Below are 22,177 nucleotides of genomic sequence, written 5' to 3'. Positions count from 1 at the left end.
AGTCATCATGACTCAGCTGTTCCTAGCGAAGAACGGTCGCCTCTAAAAACGAGAGTACTTCGAGATCTATCTGATGGCTTTCGCTGAGGAAGCAATCATATCTCATGAGCAAGCAATACACATCGCTGCCCTTAGGGTCACATCAGATGGGCTTGATGCCCGAGCGTACTATACCGGACCTTTGCGAAATCACTATTCTCGTCGTCGTGATTTATCCACGCTCGCGTTTCTCCAGGTCCCACAGCAACCACGTCACAGTATTGGTACCTTCGCAGTGAATCCTTTGCGCAACCAGATCAATGACCTCTTCTTCCACCCTCGTATACTGGCTGAAGCAGCAGTATATGACCAAAAGTTTTGGAAGGGTTACTTCTTCGCCAATGCGCGTTCGAAGATCATTCGCTTCCATCAAGCGTACACAATTACGCAAGAAGGTTGGTCGCTGCCACTCAACCTCACCGACTACAAGCGTCCTTGGACTTGCCATGAGAGCCGGTTACTGCAGCGTGCTCATCTCATTGTCTGACTTAACGATATGTAGGATGCTTGTTTATTGCCATTGCCATGCAGTCGTACTGGCCTCTGGAAGAGCTCGAATCTTATATCTACCACCAAGTGCCCGACAGCGGACTATCCATCAGCCAGATTCCAGACATCTTAGCACTGCATCCCGAGAACGACTTCGCATTTGCCGAACCCCAGTCACGTACGGCGATCGTGAGTGCTCATCAAGATCGAGTGCAGCAGTTTGAGGAGGAAGAACAGGAGCGCCTTGGCCAGATTGAGCGAAGCCTCACAAGCCGCATGTCAGCACTGAAAGCTCAGATGTCGCTCTGGTGTTTTTTACATATCTTGACAAGTGGGTTGTCTTCTTACTTGTCTCTACAATGTTCATCTCTCTACACATCTTTTCCGCGGTTCACCTATTTCACTTTCCCCTTCTCATATTCATTGCTGAGGCATGTATGAAGGCAAGCAATTTTGACTATTTATAGCGATGGCTTTCCCAATCTGCCACATTCACGATAACCTCCAATATATTAAATCGTCCTTAACCCACCTCTTTGTCGCCTGTTCAGTCCTTTTGCATTTTACCAAAACGAGGAACTGAAGTACTCCACCGTGCAATCGAACTTCACCACTAAGTCCCAAAAGACGTCGTTTTAGACCCTAAATGCTTCGCACAGGAGCTCCATAAGATACCGTGGCAGATTCACCACTCAGCACATTCGGGGAACGCCACGCACGCCTGTGATTCGCCTTCATGCACCCAGACCCTCAACCTGAAGCAATACCATCAACAACAAGGTTTAAGGACATTGTCGTCATTCTAGCACCCGATGGCAATTTTATACAATGTCCATCTCCATTCTGCAGACCCTCCGCATCATGAGAACACCGACATTCACTGCATGGCTTTTGCCCAGTCTCATCTTGGGCTTCAGTCATGCTCGTCCAGCAACACCTGATCTCGCGAATGGACTGACACCAAGAATTGAGAAGTCTTCACCTTTCAATGTCTCCGCGAGGTCAACGATTCAGTCCAGGAAGTTGGGCATAGCAGATATTCCTCCTTGCGGAATAAGAACCCCCTTGCATTGAGACCTCACTGCATTGATCTAACATCATGCGAAGATCAAATGTGTTGCGGTATCGGTTGGTCCGTACAGTGTCTGACTATACCTCTGACCACTACCCTGGACTAGTGTGTTGCAGGTGAGGTATATAGTCGTCTCCTCCTAGCTATATAGCAATCCAGCACAGTATTCCATCGACCCGATAGTCCTACAGGCACTGCGTATCGCCGGCAAGATCGTTTCGGAAAGGCTGGCTTGGAACGACCCCCCTATCGTGGCAGCTGTACTGCTGGCAGCAGTCCTAATTGCATGTGTACTTGCCAGTAAGTTTGACACGTTCACAAAACGATACAAACACTGATGTAATTACAATGGTGGCTAAGATTAGATTTGGAGAGCACCTCCGGAACCTCGATGACGGTGTATTTCTTCTGATTTTACGATACTGTGGGTCGAAATCTCAGATGAACCTCTGCGCATGACTTTACTGATGCACAATTAATCTACGTTGCATGGTCATTATATGTCGCCATTCTTGGTCTGATCAAGCTTTCGCTGATCATGTTGAATCTTGACGTCTTCCCAACCCAGATTTCCAGGATCATCGACTAGATTGTGTTCTGGTACATCACTATCACCACACTCATTATCTTTCTTTTGACGATCTGAGCGTGCACAGTTGTGTCCGCTTTCTGGAACCGAGATGTTATGTGGCGGCTTGGGTCGCTGGTAGAATACGATGGAATACTGCGCTAAGTTGCTATCTAGCTAGGAGAAGACGACTATATACCTGACCTGTACCACCCTAGACTAGGGTAGTCTGCTACGAGCATAGTCAGACCTTGTACGGACCAATTGATATCGCAACATCTTAAGGGCAAGTTCAGCGATCCTGTGGCACCCTCATTATCGAATTGTGTGCTGGCAGTCTGCCGAAAGTGTATGGACATCCAAATGTGGGGCTACGCGAACAGCATTTCCGCAATCGTCCAAGACGTCATCCTTGTTGTGCTACCGATGTCTTACCTACGCAATCTGCAGATGAAGAGATCTAGAAAGATTGTTGTGACGATCATGTTTTTGATTGGGAGCTTGTAAGTGCCTCTTCACAATCTTCTTCACAAAAGCACCGTTCTAACTACTTCTCAGCGGATGCCTAACTACCATAATCCGTCTGCGAACCCTATCACTGCGGCGTTCGCCTGCGTCTTACTCCCCGCTATCCGCGTCCTGCTCGTCCGAAAAGCCTCAAAGGGTGGATGTTGGAAGTCACACATGGCTTGAGCCACCAAACACCAAGACATGTCATTCCAAGAGAGGTTCCTCGAAGCGGAGGACACCGGTGTCTGTGAGGAGTAAGTTTAGTAGTTAGACACATATAGGTCAATGACAAGTATATCGGTGCACGATTACCACACTGCTGTCATTTCTTCAATTCTTGAGCCGAAGATATGAAGTTCTCTTGTACACACATGTGCCTTTTGGTGCTGTATACACTCACTCACACCCACCAAACCACCAAGTCATAGACATCGGAAAGAAACCCATAATCCAAAACACGCTCAAAGCGACACACAGCCATTAGCCGAATCCTCAACAAACAGCCCACCATAGATCTGTCCCTCATTCAGGTTCGGCGACTGGTACCCCGCGTTCACGACATCAGAAGTACCAGTAGGCTTTTTCAAGACACCGATCTGGAACTGGCCGCCGCCGGCAAGGTTGACACTCGAGGGGCCAACGACGCGGGCGAGTTTGGCGGAGCCGGTGGAGTAGTAGATTGTTGTTTGGCTGTCAATGTTAGTACGCGCTCCGAATCCAGTAAGAAGAGGGAAATGGGGCGTACTTCTTGGTATAGTCCAACTTGATAGCGAAGTTCTGCCACTTCTTGTAATCAATTGGGATACCCCAAATCTGCTTCCCCGCCCGATCCAAAATCTTGAAGTTGTTTATCTTGCTGCTAGGCTGGTCGATCAAAGTGCCGACGTTGAACTGAATCTGGTTGTTGCTGTAGTCTGCTGTTTCGTGCCACACATTCAGATACTCGTGTGTCAAGTTCAGCGGCCGCGCAGGATCCTGCTTGACGCTGAAGTGCAGCGTCTTGACACCTTCGTCGCTCGGGTCCTGGGGCGAATCGGACGCAAATTGCAACCCGGCGCGGCGGAAACCGACCTGCTTCTGGAAGATGGACAGGTCTGAGATGGTTACCTCGACAGCTGCGTGGTCTGCGCCGTCGAAGCGGGAGCTCTCGGTGGCGGGGAACTTTAGGATCTGCGACCAGGTGAGGTTGTTGCCTTTGACGTAATCGGGGTTGAAGAGCGCGTTGGAGGTATCGAAGACGGTGGGCGTTCTGGAGAGGTTGGTGGGGACGCGGCCGTCAATGACGATGGGGCATTTGACTTTGTCTGATGGGGCGCGGAGGGAGATGTGTTGGTAGAGGGAAGGAGCCGCCAGGGCGAGGGGGGCCGTTAGCAGCGCGGCGAGAAGGGAAGTGGTGTACATCATAGGAGGTGGAGAAAGAGTGACTGTGGGTGGGTTGGTTCGAGTACCTGGACTGGCATGGATTTCGAGGATATCGAGGTGCTTTATAGTATGGCGATCGCATCATGCAACTCATCCATTACTTTCCTTGCGCTCATCTCTTCCAGCAGTCACTCTTAATGGTACCTGATGATGCGCGCGCATCCGGTTCGTTGCCCATGCATTCCCAAAGCCATAATATGGGGATCATAACCTTCATCTAAACAGCTCGTTCGGTCCGTAGCGGATTGCCTGTGAAATTTTCCAAGGTAATGTCGGTACATGTTAGTACAAGGCAGGGCTAATCTACCTGTGACATGAGGCGAAGGCGTTCTGTAATCTAGGCTCTGGGGTAAATGCGCAGCCAAGCGGACCGTTATCCCGGCACCATGCCTTTGGAAGATACTGCGCACGTCGACCGTGTGTTTGTTGTTCCAAGCGCCGTGGTCGAGATATGCGACTCTTGAGTTACCCGGGAAATAGAGTTGTCTATCGAGATGCATCTCAGCCTTCGGGGAACGCATTATTCGGTAGAAAAAGAATGTTCGAAAGGCGTTGTTCGTCCGTTGGAGTCCTCATTCGGCGTTGCCGGTGGGAGAGTGACCGTCAAACAGCCAGTCGCAGCCAAGAGAACGGGAGGGGCCGAGCAGGAGCCGCAGAAAGAGCGACTTTATAAGGTCCAGACGTCAATGCTCCAACCAATACTGACTTCTAGAAGAAGATGGGATAGAATGAATAAGTTCGCGAATCGAAACCTCTGATCCGTCGTGCAAATAATGCGGTTGATTAAGCTATACATTCCCATACCCTCTCCCGGGTAACGGATATCATGTAATCGATATGCTGCGTTGTGCCCAAACTATGTGTGCGCGAGTTCGTGCCGCCTCGCGCTGCGTCTCCCTTCTTATCACACAAGCTGTCCTTTGTGACGTAACAAATAACTGCCTTCCCATGCTCTTCGCTCGTATTCAACAGTGGTGTGTATCCAGAACGCCATGCATAATTGACCACCACAACGCCATCAGAATCATCGTCCTGCTCTTACTCAAACAAAAGCGTGTGCGCACCGTGTCTCGCACCGTGCGCAAGTTGTATCGCGGTGTGCGGTACGATGTGGTCATTCTACAACATTCTTGGGCTGAGCCATGTGGCTTCATCGCAACCTTCATAGAATTTCCTTTCACCCCTTTCATCGGAGACGCCAAAGCCCAGCGTGCGGAAAGTCTCGGTATCCCAACCAGAGACGAACTCGCCCTGGCCACCATTCTCCTTATTGACTGCGTCGCCCAGCCTGATGTAGTTCGAGTGACGACAGACGGTCTGCGAGAATGACCACTGCAGGCAGTTGGGGTCGTTGTGGCATTCGGAGCCACACATGCCGGCATTGCGGTGGGCGGGGCGATCGTTGGGTACGGGCGCTTCGGAGAGGTTGTCCCACCATTCGCGGGAGGGGCCATTTGCGAGGAATGAGTGTGTGTAGGAGAGGAGCGAGGAGTAGGTGAAGGGTTTCTAAGTGCACATGGTCAGTACGATGTAAATGTTCTGTCTGTGGAACCATGATGTACCAGGTTATAAGGCCGTGTGCGCTCCCACTTCCACAAGTTCTCCATCTGCTCAGGTGACAGCTGGTGCAGCGAAAGTAGCGGCACGCACCAGCGATCACGGTAGGTTGTGATCCTTCGAAGCTCATCGCTGGTGAATGTAGGGTCCAAGGCTTCAAGTCTGTGGCCAGTGACGTTCTGAATAGCATAAGAGAGGACGGCATCACCGCGCGCCTCTTCTTTGACCCAGCTCTCAAATCTCACGCTCAGTCGGTTTTCGTGGGGGATTTCAGTGGAGCCAGGCGCCTTGGCTGGGATCAGCTGCTTCATCAGGCCGTTCGACATGACGAAACCTGCGCCGCCATAGGCAAACCAGCGGCCTTCGCTGCCCTTATGGGGCGCACCCAGGTAGTGTGGCTCGGTGGGGTCGAGCTGACTGAGCAGGCGGAACAGCGTGTCCCAGAAGAAGTAGACATCCGACTCGAGGAAGACATACCACTTCGCCTTGGGGCTTGAGACATATGCCTTATCGATCATGGGCAAGTACTTGAAGCGGTCGAGCTTGAAGCTGCGCTGCGACTCCTGCACCGTCTCGCCCTCCAAGTGCGCCTTCTTGTGGTTGATGTATGCTTGGAAATCGAGGTTGTTGACTTCGTAGCTCTTAGGCAATTCGGCCAAGATGTCAATTACCTGTCGGTCGCCCAGCCGTTCCTCGGCTTCGCTGACGATGATGAGGTTCGTGATGCAGCTTGTGACGGTGTTGAGGTGCGCCTTATTGACGGCTGTCTCGCCGGCGGCAACCTTGAGGACGACCTGGACCTCATTGAGAAGGTCCTTGGGGAAATTCTGGCAGTAGTCGAGCTCAATGCTGTTCGCGCTCTTCTGCTCGAGCGGCGGGAAGAACGACCTTGTCTTCGCCTTGTGGACAGGCTGGGGCGCATGTGGTCTCCGGCCCTTGAGTGTGTATGCAAAGAAGAAAAGTACTACAACGAGGAACAATATCCGTCCTGGGCGGCGGGAGAGGCGGCCCGCCAGCACATTCAGCGTCGCCATGCTGTGGTGCGCTGCGGGATGTCGATTACGAGGATATCAGCAGGCGCGGGGGATGTGCAGCCCTAGGGGAGTTGAGGGATTACGAGCGAGGGGCGTTGCGCTGGAACATCGGATGGTTGGTCGACGATGTGCAGTGGGGTGGATGCGATAATGCGTACGTGTTGGTGCAGAGCGTTGACAGTCCGAAGTTCAACGGGTCCAGACGGCTCCCTGAACTCTGCCGCGAAAGACGCGCAGCCGAGACACGCCATGGATTGATCGAGGAAGGTGGCCGGACGCGCTTGCCGTTCCCCGTTTGGGTGACATCTGCCAGCCTCCTGTCACCCTCTCACCTACCAAACACCCGCCGTTCTATCGACTGTGGCTCTGGGAGTACCTACAGCCTTGGTGACAAGTGGGTCGTCGCTTTGGCCATGGTATAGTGTCGACCACAGAGAGCAGGAATATGCATCCTGAAGAGCTTGGAGAAGTCAGTGTAGTGCGTGCGCGATGCTGCAGCTTATCAAAACAACACTGCAAGAAAGACGATGGGAAGAACAAGGGCAGAGTAAAATTCGAATTGAAGATGTGTTGAAGTTGCTGAGGCTGTGCTGAAGACACGGAACACACGGCAAGCTCGCCTGAGCAGAAGAGCAAGGAACGCCAACAATGACTACATCTTTCACTCCTCGACTTCACATCTCTCACTCCTCAACTCTACATCGGCACGTCTCCACTACGTTTATGATGAACAGATGCAGCATCACGACACAGCACAACGGCTGTGGTGGCCCTCAACTACAACATCATATGTAAGCAAGAAGTATTGGACATGAACATAGTCATTGTTTGCTTGCAGCAGTGGCTCATCTTCTACCTTGCAACACTCTGGCGCCAAAAGGTCTCGTCTTCTCATGTCATGCTCATTCACCAAATGCGTCCCGGCACCACCTCGTCAAGCTCAACGAGCTCGTCCAGCTCAGCCATCTCATTCACAGCGCTGTTCCCCCTCGGATCATCCTCCACATCAGACTAGTCTGGCAGTGCGTCGAACTCCTCGCTCGACATGATAGGCCCATTGCCACGACCTGGAGACCATAGCAGTGGGGTGTTTTCCTTGTCCGAAGACGGATTCAAATATGACTTCCGTGGAGTCATCGGCCGCTTGATGGCGGTCAACTGGATAGCATCCTGGTCCTCAGACGAAGATGAGTGGTAGCTGAAAGATTCGGAGTAATCTGGAAGAGCAGCAAACTCTGCCGCCGTCATGAAGGGTCGATCTCGAGTGCTTGAAGAGAAGGTGCGGGAAGGGCCAGCATTAGGAGCATCTTGGGATGATGAGGAAAAGGCACCAGGCTGAGGGCACAGCGAAACCGAATCCTCGCTGCGCAATGGAAAATGACGTTTAGAAAACGCCGCCCACTCCTCTCCACTCACTGGCCCATCCTGCCCAAACCGCACACTCTCCTCCTCCTGGCAAATCGACCGCCGCGAGAAAGACTCCTCGCCATACCCCTCCAGCTCAACGGCCTCAAACGGCCCCCCAGCAAACAGTTTCCAATCCTGTTCCGCCTCGCGCCAATCCTGTTCCGTTTCATCACCCACCTCAGCCCAGGTGATATCCACTTGATCATCATCGTTCGCAAAAGCGGCACCAAGACAAACACCAATGGTGCCTAGCTCGTCGAGTGGTAGCCGCTTGACGAACTCTAGCGTGGCGACGTTGACCTTGAGAGCTACGCGTGCAGCGCTCATTAGTGCGCCGTTGATGTATACAAGTAGGCCGGAACCGTGGGAGAACTTACAGACGTGAGCGGCGTGGGTCGTGATTGTGAGGGTTGCAGGGACTTTGTGGAGGGTGGTGAGTGGCACTGACGAGGTGGGTCGTTGAGGAGTGTCGATTGAGAAGTCTGAGGGTACCGATGCGGGTGCGAATGCGAGTGCAGCGCCTCGAGAAGAGATCGATGAGTGCATCGACTCGATGGACTGTAGCGGCTGCCGGTAGAAGTCTTCTCGCGTGGAGGTCCGCCGTGGATTGCGCCCCGGCACAAGACGCGCAACGCGTTCCCGCGCAGAGGCGAGCGCTTGCTTGAAGCGGATCATGAAAGCTAATCGTTGTTGGCGTCGTCGTCGTCGTTGGTCGCTGTAATGGTGGGGAGCACCATGCGCAGATAGGTTTTTGCGCGCGAGCGAGGGAAAGTTGAGTGAGCGCTAACAAACTCTGCTGCCTGTGTCGTTGTGTATGCATGATAGGTATGTTCCTTTCAATTACTGTTGCTCCATAATGTCGTCGCGTGGGTATTGACATGGTGCAGTCAAAGGCACTTCATACCGTAGCATTGTCGACATCTGAGATATGACAGGCGCTTCAGGTATTGCTGCGTGATCAGCTGGAGTCGTGAAAAGAAGAGCACTCTAGAAAGTCGAGAACATATTTTCAGGAAGAAAAAGCACTTCTGTAAGTCAGATGATGTGTATTTCGCCGCTTACTGACCTTTGTTGCATTACATACCTCCTATCGCTGTTCCTTGTTCCCATCCACCCAAACATCAACTTTCTCGTTGTAGAAGCACATGTACCCAGCAATCGGTGCACTCTCACTCGTAGGGTACCTATAGTACCACACCAGATCTCTATACTCTCTCCCATCAACCACAACATGATAGTAATTCGCTCTTCCCTTATACGGACAAAGCGTCTCCGTATCACTTTTCCTCAGGTATTCCCAGTTGACACTTGTAGGCGGCAGATAATGCCTCGTCCTCAGCGTCGTTTCCAACAAAAACGACGGGCTTGACGACTCAGCAAGTGTCACGCCGTCAATACCTACCTTGACGTTACGCGTCGAGTGGAGGATGTCGATGCGTTTGTAAGGGTCCTTGGGATGTCCGTAAACGGGGACGTCTTCTTCGAACCACTGGTCCATGGCATGGAAATCGAATTTTATGAGGTTATTCATGGTGTTTTTGAAGATCAGGATGCGGTCAGTGGAGTGTCGGCCAATGGTCAGAGTCCCGAAGTGGACGTGGGAGTCGGTCCCTTCGATGGCGCTGTGAGACATGCGCAGGTCGGTGGCATTTACGATTGCGGAGCTTGGGACGTAGAATCTTGTATGGTGTTAGATTTGCGGATATGCGTGTGGTTGGTGACAGTGTACTGGGGGAAGTTTGGATGCTCCCAGACGTGGTAGGCTTGTATTGTGTCGATGACGTATTTACCGTTGAATAATGCTCGTACTCGACGTGCTGTATGCTCGACTTTGTATGGGCCTTTTGAGGCAAGCTTTTGTGCAAGCCTTACGAGGCTGCAACTCTGATGAGTATACTTTCAAGTTTAGTGGAAGGATAGTGCGGACTCGCTGTTGTTCGCCATGTTGTGGTGTCTGGTGCTGTTCCTTGATAGTCACTTGGTGACTAAAACATTGTGGAAAGACCAGAAGTAGAATTACATGTCCGAAGGAAAGGTGCTGAGGTTCAGCCAAGCAGTGATGATGCGTGCCGACCCGGAGCTAGCCGAAGTGAGGTGCGGGGAAGCTACGACTTGAGAAGTCCAGTGCGCCTGCCTTCATGTTCCACGTTCAAGGTGGTCAAAGAGGAAGAGAAGGCGACTGTAGAGCGTTCCAAGATGTGATCCAGGCAATTGCGTGCGATGTTCACTAGTGTCTTGACCATCGAGAATTGGAAGCCACTGCCTGCTGTCGACTTCAGGCTCTTAGATTTCCTAAAATGCTCAACATGAATCTTCATGTATTCATAGTGTTTCCGAGGTCACTAAAAAGCTTTTTAGCATGTGCTGCAGTGTAGGAGTACTGATCGAAAGGGTCTTGACAAGGATCGATCTATGCTTTGATGGGGACAAGATTCGTCTTGGACGTGATGAAAGCGGTCATCCTTACCCACGGTACATCATTGTCGTTGGATTGTACCATCGAGGTATATGCTAATTGGGGAGAAGTATTGGCAATTGTGTTGTGGCGGTTGGCAAGATTAAACCTTCCCATCAAAGCTCTCAAAGCTCAACGAGAATAAGCTCACGTCTCCTAGGGGACAACGACAATGCAGGTTCCTACAGAAAAGGTACATGTGCAGAAAGCTGATTGGCGTGAGGTGGATACATGCAGCTCATTTCGCAGTACGAGTAAGGTACAGGCTCCTACAGCAGGATTACCGATCATGATCGATATTGGTGGCAACGGGACGTACAACTCCACACAAGAGACTTTTGTCGGAAACAATTCGTGCGAACCGTCAGCCCTAGAGGCTAACTATACCGGTAGCGAGTGGATGTGTTGAAACGACGAGCTTGTGGCGGTCCGCCGTCTGGCTGACAACATAATCTTGGCAGGGGCAGCTTGGCTGGAAGACAGAAAAGAAATTACCACTCGCAAAATTGTATTCGCGACAGCAGAATGGGACTCTAATAGCGCAGCCACGAGGTCCGGATGATGTAGGTGTACAGGTATATCACGGCAGCAGCGATGGAAGACAGAATTGGCTTCCTTGGAATTCATGACCGCCCCTGGTGTGCTGATTCGCTACACGGCATGATCGCCAACGTCACGACCCATGCGGTTACACAAACATCACGCACGTTGTGCGATGTCTACGCGACAGCCTCGTGTCTGCACGATCTTATTGGAAGGACAACGTGACCTTCTTCTTTTGCTTCCATGCTGGACGCCTTGTTGCCTCTCGTATCCGTCAATACACCCTCAAACATCAACAAGGCATGATGTGCTGACGGCACTCGCATTTAATTCTCGGCAGTGGGGGCCAAGGGCGCCGCAGTCCCGTTTGCCCAGCCAAGTATCCAACTCTCGTGTTCCTTCGTCGCACGAGCGCGAGTTGTTTACCGCGGAAGTCTGTGAGCCTCACGCCAGGTACATGGGCAGGTCACTGTTTCTGTAATACCCCAGCACGGCTGCTGTCATGCTGTCCCGCCGTGCCTCGACCGCACCTGGGGATAGCGTCAATTGATGGTTTGCATCAGGCCTATACACAGGCAAAGGGCACAACAATGCTATCGCCTCGAGCGGGAGCTTGGAGTGCTTGAGATAGCCTCTCAGTATCCTTGTTACTGGAAGGATGCTTGCTCCACAAACGCCCAGAAACGAAACATCGTGTTCAGGGGCCTTGCTGCCCTAACCGCTGTTGGGTGTGAACTGTCAGCACGCTCTAACCTCAAAACGGTCAAAACAAATGATAGATCGACGCTTGCCCACCCTAAATAGAAGCATGTCTTTCCGAAACACCAGGATTGCTTCGCGAAGGCTTGCACGCCCAGCAAACTAGGCAAATTTCGCGCGTGTCATGGCTCACGTCCCTCTACCGCCCATGGATATATCTTTGGTGCAGCCCGCTGGTGGTGGTTCTGCACGAGTTATCGTCCTGATCACCTTGTCGATCCGTTGAGTCTCGACACTTTAGCTTGGAAGTCTTTGACTTCCGTACATTCGTTCCCCATACTCTCGCTTTGCTACGTTTGATATGCGTTCATCAATCCTAATTGGCCTCGCCGCTGGCTTTGCTAGCCAGGCCTACGCTGCTTGCAGCTCTGCGCTGAAGATCGACGACTTCTCCAAATACTCCAGCAACACTAACAGCTTGGGCTCGTGGACTAGCGGTACGGTTATATTGCACTGTTCATATGACAACCACTGACGGCATTAGACGATGCTTCCATGACCTCCATCTCGGCTGCCAACGGAGTCCTTTCCTTCAAGCCCAAGTCTGGCTCCTACTTTTACGAGACCTTCGACTGCCAGGCCGCTACCAGCAACAACTACAACTCCATCCAGTTCACCATCAAGGGCGTTTCTGGAGGCTCTGGTACCCTGGAGATCCAGACCAAGTCGGCCTGCTCGGCCGATTCGTACACCTCGTACTACACCTCGTTCACCGGCTTGACTGGTAACACCCAGACCGTCACCATCCCTCTAAGCCAGTTCTCGGGCGCCAATGGCAATGCTATCACAGGCTTTGTTTGGTCCGGATTCTCTTCCACCACTGCCACTTGGCAGTTGAGCAATATCCAGTTCGGCTGCGGTGGCGCCACTGGTGCCGTTAGCTCCACCGTTCGTCCCAGCACTGCTTCTGCTGTTTCGGTCACTCGCACCACCCTCGCTACCTCCGCTGCTCCCACCGGAACCTGCGCTGCTACCCTGATCGATGACTGGACATCGCAGTCCCGTTTGACCTTCCTGTTCTACAATGCTCTCAACAAGGCCTCCTCCTCGGACGGCACCATGACCTCCCTCACCGTTGGCAAGCCCTCCAAGAACCGTGTTGAGATCGTCCCCACGGACACCAGCTCGTACTTCTACTCCCAGTTCGGCTGCTTCAACGCTAAGACCAAGGGTCACACCGGTATCTCACTCCGCATCAAGGCTCCTGCTGGAACTACCTTCTCCGTCGAGCTTGACTCTTCCAGCAGCTGCGACCCTACCGCCGCTCAGAGCTACACTCAGACCTCGACGCAGCTTGGTTGGACTTTCGATGGCACCGAGAAGCTTTACACCATCCCCTTCTCCAAGTTTTCCGGACTTGACACCGAGAAGCTCACCACCATCCTCTTCTCTGCCTTCACCAAGACTGTCTCATTCGGTCCTATGGCTTTCTACTGCGGCGCTTCTGGCGAGTACATCGTTACCACTACCGAGCCCAACTCCGCTCCTACTGCTACTGTCGCTGCTCCCTCTGGCACTGCTGCCGCGTACGTCATTGACAAGTTCGCTAGCGCTGATAGCAACGCTCAGGGTTTCTGGCACGGAGGTGACGATGGCATGACCCTGACCTACAGCGGAGGCCTTACCATCAAGTCCACTGACGCTGACTACTCCTTTTACACCCAGGTTTCCGGATCCTGCAGTGACTTTAGCAAGTACAAGGGCTCTTACCTCCACATTGCCTACTCCGGTTCCACCAAGTTCACTGTCGCCTTCCAGCAGCACAACAGCGCCTGCAACTCCGAGATTGCTCCTTACCCCTTCACCTGGGACTCCGTCGAGGCCTCCCGCTACGCTAAGGATGGTCATATCTACATCCCTATCAGCCACTTCAATATCGACCTGACCAAGGCTATCGGTTTCGCGCTCAAGGGGTTTTACTCCGAGGACACCGTCAAACTGACCGTCATTGAGATCGTTTCCTCCGTTCCTGCCGGTACGACCATCCCCAACGATGAGGAGTCTGGTGACCTTGTCTTCGCTTGCAAGCGCCCGAACTCCTTCGCCTTTGCCATCGACGATGGTACCCCAGATCTCGCTCAGGAAGTCCTCAAGATCATCCGCGAGGAGAACATCAAGGTCACCTTCTTCACCGTCGGCGCACCCCTCCTCGATGAGACCACGAACCTGACCAACGTCTACAAGGAGATGCAGGCCGCCGGCCACCAGCTCGCGCTCCACTCTTTCACTCACCCCAAGATGGAGGGTCTCCCCGACTACTCCTCTATCGACTGGGAGTACAACGAGGACATCAAGGCCATGAAGAGCCAGTTCAATGGTTATGACACCTCCTACTTCCGTCCTCCCTTCGGTAACGAGGGTGCCCGTATGCGCTCGCGTCTCGCCAAGGCTGTTGGCCGTAAGCCCACCATTACCAACTGGTCCGTTGATGTTGAGGACTGGTTGTGGGCTGAGACCGACACACCTGAGCAGCAGTTGACCGCTTTCCAGCGTGATGTCAACAAGGGTGGTGACTTGGTTGTGCTTCACTACCTTTACCCCTCTACTGTCAGCTACCTAAGGCAGTTCATCCAGATTGCTAAGGCGACTGGCAAGCAGCTTATGCGTGTTGACCAGTGCATGATGGACCCTAACGCTCCTGCTTTGTAAAGTGGTTGAGTGTGTGGTATTGTGGCGTTTGGGGTGGAGAAAAGGTGGTGGCGGTGAGGAATGTAGATGGAATAGGTTGTCAGCATTTCTTAATCATAATGTTTCTCAATGAGAACAGAATCTCAACAAAGCTTCATCGTACCAACCTATTATCGTGACAATTCGCTGTTGCCTTCAATGATCAGTTGGCAGGCGCTGGATTCAGCCGCACTACTGATCGACCTCACTTCATCTTTCCATTGTTTCAACCTACATATGAGTTAATACAGTGCGACACCATGTCATCAGAGATTGGGACGACAATGCCAACTTTCACGTATACCTCTTTGGACTCCTCCATTCGCCTCTTGGAGGTGCTTCCGGACAAGCTGAATGGCCGCATCCAAATACGGCTGTACAAAACCATGCTACCAGCCTCGCACCAATGTCTGCCATACATGTGGGGTGAGCCAGACGAGGGCCATGAGGTTCTTGTGAACAATCAAGTGTATTCTGGACGGGAGGATTTGCACACCTTTCTGGAGGTAGCGGCGCAGAAACTCGCCAACAAGTCATTGTGGATTGACACCCTTTGCATAGACCAGGGTAGTTTCACCGAGCGCAGTCATCAAGTTCAGCGCTCGGGTGAGATTTATCGGGAAGCATCGCGGGTTCTGATCTGGTTCGGTTGCGATGAGAGACTTGCTGTTCTGTTCGACCTGTACTACCAAGAACTCCAGAGTAATATCTCCGAAACCGGAAAGAATGCAATCAGATATTACATTACGAATCCTTACTGGAAACGTACGTGATTGTCCAAGAGATTCTTCTAGCCAAAGAAAACGTTGTATAGTCTAGTTTCCAAGAATCGCGCTTGGGCAGTCTGATTGTTCGCATACGAGGCTGGAGGACTTATGAGTTACGGGATTTGTACTTGAGGCCAGATGTATTGTCGACAATGCGACAGTGGTGGCCTTGGTAGAAGTGCAGGCACAGTTGGGTTCTACACATTCTGGACCCTTCATCGCCAAACACCGTCACACCCAGTGCGCGGATAGCCGCGACCGCATTTACAGCCTTTTATTCTTGTCGGGCCCCAATCTCACATTCGCTGTCAATTACGAAGAGACTACTCTGGACTTCTTCTGGAGGATAGGAGATCACTTCAGCGCTTGGGACTCCAACTGGCAAGTCGTTGAACTAGCCGAGACGGGAAATACTCAAGCATGCGGTCAGTAGTAGGGACGAAACGATACATCTACTATTTGAGGTCGTCCCGCGCGTCAGTTTCACAATGCCGTAAGGAGAGCAGCAAGGCGAGCAGATGAAAGAATTCTATTGTGGGAGCATGTTTGGAACAAGCGGCTAAATTTTCAACCCTTTGTCAAACTCCAGCCATTTTTGAGGAGGAAGCACGACGACATTCTTTTTTGTTCAATGTTCTGGATCTACGGCGAAGAATTGGACAGATTCAGACTCCATGCCGTTCTCTCACACGATACGCATTCGTTCAAAGATTCTGTCACGGTTTGGGGTCTCTTTGTCACGGTCAGGGTGCTCCTGCCAGTTGAACCTCACCTGCCATGAGAGTGCCACGTCACACTAGCGTTGTTTATAGCTACTCACCTATATATACTGTTCGTAGCTTCACTCAATACAACCTCAGTACAATCTTCAACTTCTTCCTTTGCGTTCAGTTCACTGAACTCTGACAGATTCGCTAGGAATATCCCTCATCAGGAGCGATGCCGACCTGACTAAACCTGATAGTGAGGTCTGGTATTAGTCTGATGGACAAATGTCTAGGGTTACATGTGGCCGCTGTAGTATACTGATAGCTACGGTAAACGATAACGTAGGACTATCGGGTCGATGGAATACTGCGCTGAGTTGCTATCTAGTGAGGAGAAGACGACTATATAGTGACTCTGGAACTTGCTAGTCCCTAACAATCTAAGCAAGGGTAATAGGGTCTTGTATGGACCGACTAATACCACAACGTTACACAATGGTCGTATGCAAGAGACAAAATTCGATGGGACAAAGTCAGCCGGTCTAGAACAATTTTTGAGATCAAGCTTCCCCGATTGTACGCTGTTGACTGTATGTTGGCTTACCGCCAGGAGTACTGGGAAGATCTGCTCACAACTGCGTCTCACACAGCACAGGATATGGGACGTCGCTACCTCGATACCACGAAGAACCCTGATAGGCTATGAAGTCAGCAAAATCGGGGGCAGGCTGTCGACTCTTTTCAACTCTCACTACTTCATCGGAGACCGTACTGGGCCAAGTGCGTCGCGACCTTAACACAACTACTGTGCAAGCATCACTGGCCAAGATCAGGCGTCCACTTCCGCAGACCAGTCCGCTTCTCCCCTCCTCCATCTCCCAGGCGAGCTCCGCAACAAGACCTACACGTACGTCTTCAGCGGCCAGGAGATCGTGGCTATCGAACGCTATTGCAGTAGTTGCAATAAATGAAGGTGTAACCGCGCAAGGCAGTGAGTCAGGGGAAAAACCGCACGAAGCAGTAGAATCAGTATATTGTGTTGTTCTTGTTCAATGTTGTATGATTGCCTCTCACCCGGCAGTCCTGTTTACATGACGTATGTCTCGTGCAGTCAAGAGCAGGAGGTGCTTGTTGAAACAGACAAGAGCACTGCACCAACACAGATGACACCATTACTCCATAAACCGTCACAAACACACAACCAAGGGTAGCATATGGATATGCACAGCCAGATCCATCAGTTACAGGTCCGCCCGCAAGTTCGAAGAATCTTTTGCGCCCGCAAGAATGTGCCGCAAGATCCGTGCAGAGAGGCAATACCTGCCGTACGTATACAGCGAGTTTAAGTTTGGTATCTGGTCAAAGCATTTTATTAGGTGGTTCGGAATTGTCGATGGAACGAGGCGCTTCGCAGTCTGGGCTGCGTTGACTGAGGTGCAGAAGGCGGAGGTGCAGCACGTAAGAAACCGGGAAAATTGATGTGAAGGACGTCAGGGGCGCCATATCGGCTTTCGACCAAAGACCTGCAGGAGTATATGGTTTTTCATATTCGTGCGAAACTTCATGAATTAGCAAAGGGTATCAAACTCCACTACTGTAAGCCTAGGACCACATCACATGACTGCTCTGCAGGCATGACTAATGCCTCCAACTACTTTAGAGCTCTGATGGCACACTTGTACATATACAGAACAATACACTCATACATGAGACCCAATCCTAGTGACACCCCATGCTTACAACTACTCAACTCTACCAACGTAAACCTTCTCATGTCATCGTACTACGCACTCCTTACAGGCGCAGTTCCATCCATCTCCACCGGTGCACTGCCCTGCATCTCATGAACACCCTGCCCTCCCACCGGGCTCCCCTGCACCTCAGGCACATCTCTATACGGACTTGTTGTTGCAGCACCCACATTATATGAATATTTCTCCGTCGGCACTGGCGTCTCTACCAATCCTGTGTGCTGCTGTTGGTACGCATTCAGCTCGTACGGGTTTCCGTGCTCTTCATGCTCAGATGGCGATCCAGAGGCGATTGGTGCATGCCCGTCCTTCGAGTTGACTTTGCGGCGTCTGAAGAGCAGGAAACCGATTAGGCTGACAAGTGCCAGACCGCCTACGACGCCTCCTACTATACCGCCGATTGCGCCGCCGGATATGCCTTTCTCCTCGGTTGATTTGGCGGCAGTCGGTGGGTCAGTGACGATGGAAGACGCTGTTGCCGAGGCGGTTGGAGAGGCGGTTGGAGTGGCGCTGGAGAGCGAGGATGCGGAAAGCGAGAGAGGGAGGGAGCTCGTAGGGGTTGCAGTTGCTTGGAGTTGCGCGAGGGAGATCGGGAAGCTGGATGCGCTGGGTTTGGCGGACGAGAGAGAGCGGAATGTATCGTTCATTTTCACGTCGGAGAGGTTTGCGACTGGGTTGTCCACGGTCGACCAGCAGACATTGATCTGGTCTTTAGTCGCTGTGCACTCCTCACTGTGATTGTTAGTACTGTTCAGATGTGCTAGGAGCCAACACTGAGGTTCGACGTTTGTTGTCTGCCGTTGACCTAGGGAGGACTCACCGAGACTTCAAACAACAGAACGCGTTGTCTCCACTGGAGCATGATTGCTGGCTCCCAGAAGGCAACTTACTGCTACCACCATCGCAGGCTGATGCTCCTTTCCAACAGACTGCATCCGTAGCGCCGGGCATGCAACAATAGTACAGATCGGTGACAGACTCATGCGCACAAATCATTGGCGGTATGCACCCAAACCCAATTCCAGGACATATATATTGGGTCGCATTGCTGGCGAAGTAGAAATCATCGAAGTCGGCGGAAACGATTGATGCACACGCGAGAAAGACCGCTATCAGTATAGGTGATGTGCGCAACATGGCGAGAATGGCGACAAATTGGATCCGTCAAGAATGAGCGAGGCAACACTTGAGGATGAGGTGAGCACGAATTGAACTTAAGGCGCGCGACAACGCGCAAGTTCGACATGGTTATCTTAAATTAGGTCGCCGTTCATCGACCCAAGTGGGTCCAAGGCGGGAATAGCAGTTAGAGCTGAAACGCTTGGAGTGGCTATGTTGATCTGCAACATCGCGAACGTGGTGATGCTGGTGCGTGAAGAGCTCTTCGATATCGATAACACTGTATACGCGGGCATACCAATAATGTGATTGCGGAAAAATACGAAAAGCTTGGTCGCGATCGATGTGTGGGGAAGGGGCAACCCTACAGGGCCGAATACAATGTCAAATCATTTCATGGCTGTGCGTAAGGCGTCCCGTCCCGTTGAGTAGCGCTGGTTGATGGCAAAGTCCGTGAAATCGTAAGACTGACTGCAAGTTGAAGAGCTTTACTTTTGCACGTTGCAAGGCGGTGGAGTAAGCAAACTTGCGATGAAGTGAAGAGATCGAAAGAGAGTTAGGCACAACAAATGATGAATCTGAGATGTCGAAGTTCTATGAGGTCTTGAAGATTCGTTGGTATATAACAGTCGTACCTGTTGTTGTCTTGTTGATATAGATGTGAGATCTAGACGGTAAGACTGCCCTGGAGAGGCAAGTTCCTCGAGCTGAAACCAACATACACACGGATATCACCAGTCGGCAATGCCCATTGCTGCGTTGTCGTATCCCAGTAACTCAGATCACGTCGAGTGAGCGGGAAGTTGAGGGTTCCAGATGTACCAGCACTGAGTGCAATCTTCTCGAAGCCTCGCAGACTGCGCACGGGTGCATCGGCTTCCTCTGGATACGAGAGGTACAGCTGAGGAACTGTAGCGCCAGAAAGTGAACCCGTGTTGGACACAGTCACGCTAACAGTAGCAAGTGTTGCCCAGAGCTCAACGTTACCACCTGGTTGGATTGGGGCGGCGGGATTCGGCGTCCTCGAGACATTGCTAGCGCTGACTTCAATCTGTAGGTTGGAAACGTTGAACGTGGTGTAGCTCAATCCGAAGCCGAACTCGAAAGCTACGCTGACGTTCAGTGCATCGAACTCCTTATAATCGATCAGGTTGTTCTCAACAAAGTCTGCTTGCCAGGCATTGGGATCGGTTGTGGTAACAAGCTCCGTGCTGTTGATCAGATTCTTTGCGTAATCGGTCTCTTCGTTAGCGATAGTGTACGGTAGCCTGCCAGAAGGGTTAACATCACCCCACAAGATGTCGACGATAGAGTTTCCAGACTCCTGCCCGGGCATGTGCGCTGCCAGTATAGCAGTAACGTTGGGGTTGTTGCGCCACGGCATCGTGTTCGGTGCTGCACCGTGAAGCACCACGACAGTGTTGTTGCAGATGGCAGCAGTCTGGTTGACGACAGCAGTGGAGTTCCACTCTGCGATCAGGGTTGAGCGGTCATTTCCTTCGCTCGCCCAGGATTTCAAGAATACGATGCAAACATCTGGTGGCACAGGCGCAAGGGCAGCGAGACCACCTTGAACGATGTAATCGTTGTCAGTGATGTACTGCACAGTTCCTCCATAAGAGCGACCACGAGTCTTGATGGCCTCCAAAGGGGACACAAGGTAAGGGAAGCGACCGGTGCCAGATCCGCCACCAACGGCAAGAGTGCCAATATTGTAATCACCGTCACCAAGGTTTGTGCCGCTGATGACAAGTGAGCATTGGCCCTTGCTGAAGTCAGCTGCATCATTGCCGAGGACGCCAATGTTCTTGGGGGCCTTCAAGGGCAAAGTTCTGTTAGTGTTCTTCAGCAATACCGTCCCGGCTGCACCAAGGTCTCGGATCAGTTGTGCGTGCTGCTCCTGACGAACGTCAACAATGGGGCCGAGGGTGAAGTTGTATGGATACGGGCCAGGACCAAAAAACCCGAGGCGTGGAGTGTAACCATCAACTGGTGGGAAGTCAACATCCTGATGCAAATGGAAATACGGCGTCAAGATTCTAAGAACCATATCGTTCACTCGGTCGAGTGCAAGAGATCCATTGTTCACGGCTGTCGTGACGTTACCTCCAAAGAAGGACGGTGTGGGGCTGAGGAAGTTGAGACCGCCGGGCATGTTCATGTCCAGACCAGCCTCGATGGAAGCAATACCAGAATGAGTTGCAAGCCAATCGCTCATCACGTAACCTTTGAAGCCCAGTTCGTCTTTCAACAGACCGTTGATGGTCTTGCTATTCTGGCAGCCTGAGTGTGTCGGTCAGCAAGCTATTGAAAAGAAGTCTCGATGAAACGTACCGTAGCTACCGTTGATACGCTGATAAGAGCACATGATTGCAGATGTGCCGGCGCGCACAGCGTTTGCGAAAGGCCAAAGGTAAGTCTCATGCATGGTCTTGTCGTCTACATTGGAGCTGATAGCCTCGATGGTGGTTCCGTTGACAACAGAAGGGTTCCTTTGCATCTCTTGCTCGTTGACTAGACATGTAAGAATGTGGACAAGCGACGATGAAGCTTTGACTTACCGATGTAGTGCTTGGTGCACGCTTGTACTCCAGCACTTTGAATGCCGTGAACGGTCTCTTCCACAAGCACACCAGAGAGATAGGCATCTGGACTAAAGCCTTCCCAGTTGCGTCCGGCGAACGGTGAACGGCCAAGAGCACCAATGACGGGGCCCAAAGCAACGTGAGAACCTTTACCCTTGAATTCTGCGCCTATGTACACCCCGCGTTGGCGGACCAGGGGCCGGTCCCATGAAGCTGCAGCTGAGACACCAGCGGAGAAGACGGAAACATAGATCGCCTGACGAATGGCGAGTGGTCCGTCATGTAGGCATAGACCAGTAAAGTTGAGTCTCTCAATTGGTCCTATGTTGCCAACGCAGGGCCCGGAAGTGCCTTCAAGAAGTGAGTTCCTCGAATACCATCGATCAGGGGTGATGAAGGCGTCGCGTACCTGTCACCATTTGAGCCTTCTCCTCGAGTGTCAATTCAGCCAGAAATGCTTGAGCTTTCTCCAGTGCTGCGTCCCAACCTCCCGCTCCATTGGTTTGAGGCGACGGGTACACTGGAGGACTTGTGTCATACTGAGTATGCGAGATGTTGAACTGGGCTGTAACAGCCGCGACATAACCGAGCAAACGCAATGTTCGCAGCATCTTGAAGTCTTGCAGGAGCTCTTCAGACGCGAATCGCGATCTTGCTGCTTCTGATGCTGCTACCGATACACCAGCCTTTATACATTCTCCCACAACAATTCACAGCACCCTACCC

The 22,177-nt window shown here is 51.9% G+C and overlaps 9 protein-coding genes across 9 annotated transcripts; 3 read left to right on the top strand and 6 right to left on the bottom strand.

Moving 5' to 3' along the window:
- Positions 1-73: 73 nt before the first annotated feature.
- On the top strand, positions 74-1,029 carry BU25DRAFT_448025 (uncharacterized protein; the record flags this gene model as incomplete). The annotated part of the gene is made up of 3 exons (XM_033709574.1): positions 74-434; positions 542-806; positions 996-1,029. 3 exons carry the CDS (start codon positions 74-76, stop codon positions 1,027-1,029), a joined length of 660 nt encoding a protein of 219 aa, XP_033562782.1.
- Positions 1,030-3,061: 2,032 nt separating this feature from the next.
- On the bottom strand, positions 3,062-4,079 carry BU25DRAFT_391439 (glycoside hydrolase family 131 protein; the record flags this gene model as incomplete). Its single annotated transcript, XM_033704612.1, has 2 exons — positions 3,062-3,368; positions 3,424-4,079. The coding sequence occupies 2 exons, from the start codon at positions 4,077-4,079 to the stop codon at positions 3,140-3,142; spliced, it is 885 nt and encodes a 294-aa protein (XP_033562781.1). The 3' UTR covers positions 3,062-3,139.
- Positions 4,080-5,219: 1,140 nt separating this feature from the next.
- Positions 5,220-6,691, bottom strand: BU25DRAFT_421037 (glycosyltransferase family 31 protein; the record flags this gene model as incomplete). The annotated part of the gene is made up of 2 exons (XM_033708062.1): positions 5,220-5,606; positions 5,663-6,691. The coding sequence occupies 2 exons, from the start codon at positions 6,689-6,691 to the stop codon at positions 5,220-5,222; spliced, it is 1,416 nt and encodes a 471-aa protein (XP_033562780.1).
- Positions 6,692-7,644: 953 nt separating this feature from the next.
- On the bottom strand, positions 7,645-8,773 carry BU25DRAFT_448022 (uncharacterized protein; the record flags this gene model as incomplete). Its single annotated transcript, XM_033709573.1, has 1 exon — positions 7,645-8,773. One exon carries the CDS (start codon positions 8,771-8,773, stop codon positions 7,703-7,705), a length of 1,071 nt encoding a protein of 356 aa, XP_033562779.1. The 3' UTR covers positions 7,645-7,702.
- Positions 8,774-9,185: 412 nt separating this feature from the next.
- On the bottom strand, positions 9,186-10,042 carry BU25DRAFT_457884 (DUF427-domain-containing protein; the record flags this gene model as incomplete). The annotated part of the gene is made up of 3 exons (XM_033710148.1): positions 9,186-9,777; positions 9,828-9,974; positions 10,026-10,042. 3 exons carry the CDS (start codon positions 10,040-10,042, stop codon positions 9,186-9,188), a joined length of 756 nt encoding a protein of 251 aa, XP_033562778.1.
- Positions 10,043-12,044: 2,002 nt separating this feature from the next.
- BU25DRAFT_366470 (carbohydrate esterase family 4 protein) lies at positions 12,045-14,556 on the top strand. Its single transcript, XM_033703849.1, has 2 exons — positions 12,045-12,292; positions 12,340-14,556. Exons 1-2 carry the CDS (start codon positions 12,157-12,159, stop codon positions 14,502-14,504), a joined length of 2,301 nt encoding a protein of 766 aa, XP_033562777.1. The 5' UTR covers positions 12,045-12,156; the 3' UTR covers positions 14,505-14,556.
- Positions 14,557-14,806: 250 nt separating this feature from the next.
- Positions 14,807-15,172, top strand: BU25DRAFT_306883 (uncharacterized protein; the record flags this gene model as incomplete). Its single annotated transcript, XM_033702076.1, has 1 exon — positions 14,807-15,172. A coding segment is annotated over one exon (366 nt), but the record flags the coding sequence as incomplete, so codon positions are not given.
- Positions 15,173-17,549: 2,377 nt separating this feature from the next.
- BU25DRAFT_448019 (uncharacterized protein) lies at positions 17,550-18,944 on the bottom strand. Its single transcript, XM_033709572.1, has 2 exons — positions 18,568-18,944; positions 17,550-18,479 (listed from the first exon to the last, which is right to left on the bottom strand). Exons 1-2 carry the CDS (start codon positions 18,882-18,884, stop codon positions 17,780-17,782), a joined length of 1,017 nt encoding a protein of 338 aa, XP_033562775.1. The 5' UTR covers positions 18,885-18,944; the 3' UTR covers positions 17,550-17,779.
- A 589-nt stretch (positions 18,945-19,533) lies between these two features.
- On the bottom strand, positions 19,534-22,062 carry BU25DRAFT_391422 (glycoside hydrolase family 3 protein; the record flags this gene model as incomplete). Its single annotated transcript, XM_033704611.1, has 4 exons — positions 19,534-21,149; positions 21,201-21,380; positions 21,428-21,802; positions 21,861-22,062. 4 exons carry the CDS (start codon positions 22,060-22,062, stop codon positions 19,534-19,536), a joined length of 2,373 nt encoding a protein of 790 aa, XP_033562774.1.
- Positions 22,063-22,177: the final 115 nt, after the last annotated feature.

Source organism: Macroventuria anomochaeta, assembly GCF_010093625.1.
Source record: "Macroventuria anomochaeta strain CBS 525.71 unplaced genomic scaffold BU25scaffold_13, whole genome shotgun sequence".
NCBI classification, from domain to species: Eukaryota; Fungi; Ascomycota; class Dothideomycetes; order Pleosporales; family Didymellaceae; genus Macroventuria; species Macroventuria anomochaeta.
This window is presented reverse-complemented; position numbering and strand designations above follow the sequence as displayed.

Excerpts from the sequence above, each read along its gene's own strand:
- BU25DRAFT_366470 (XM_033703849.1), top strand. The coding sequence starts at position 12,157 with ATGCGTTCATCAATCCTAATTGGCCTCGCCGCTGGCTTTGCTAGCCAG. Across the intron at positions 12,293-12,339 it reads CTTGGGCTCGTGGACTAGCG|ACGATGCTTCCATGACCTCC; the intron begins GTACGGTTATAT and ends TGACGGCATTAG.
- BU25DRAFT_448019 (XM_033709572.1), bottom strand. The coding sequence starts at position 18,884 with ATGTTGCGCACATCACCTATACTGATAGCGGTCTTTCTCGCGTGTGCA. Across the intron at positions 18,480-18,567 it reads TTCTGTTGTTTGAAGTCTCG|TGAGGAGTGCACAGCGACTA; the intron begins GTGAGTCCTCCC and ends TAACAATCACAG.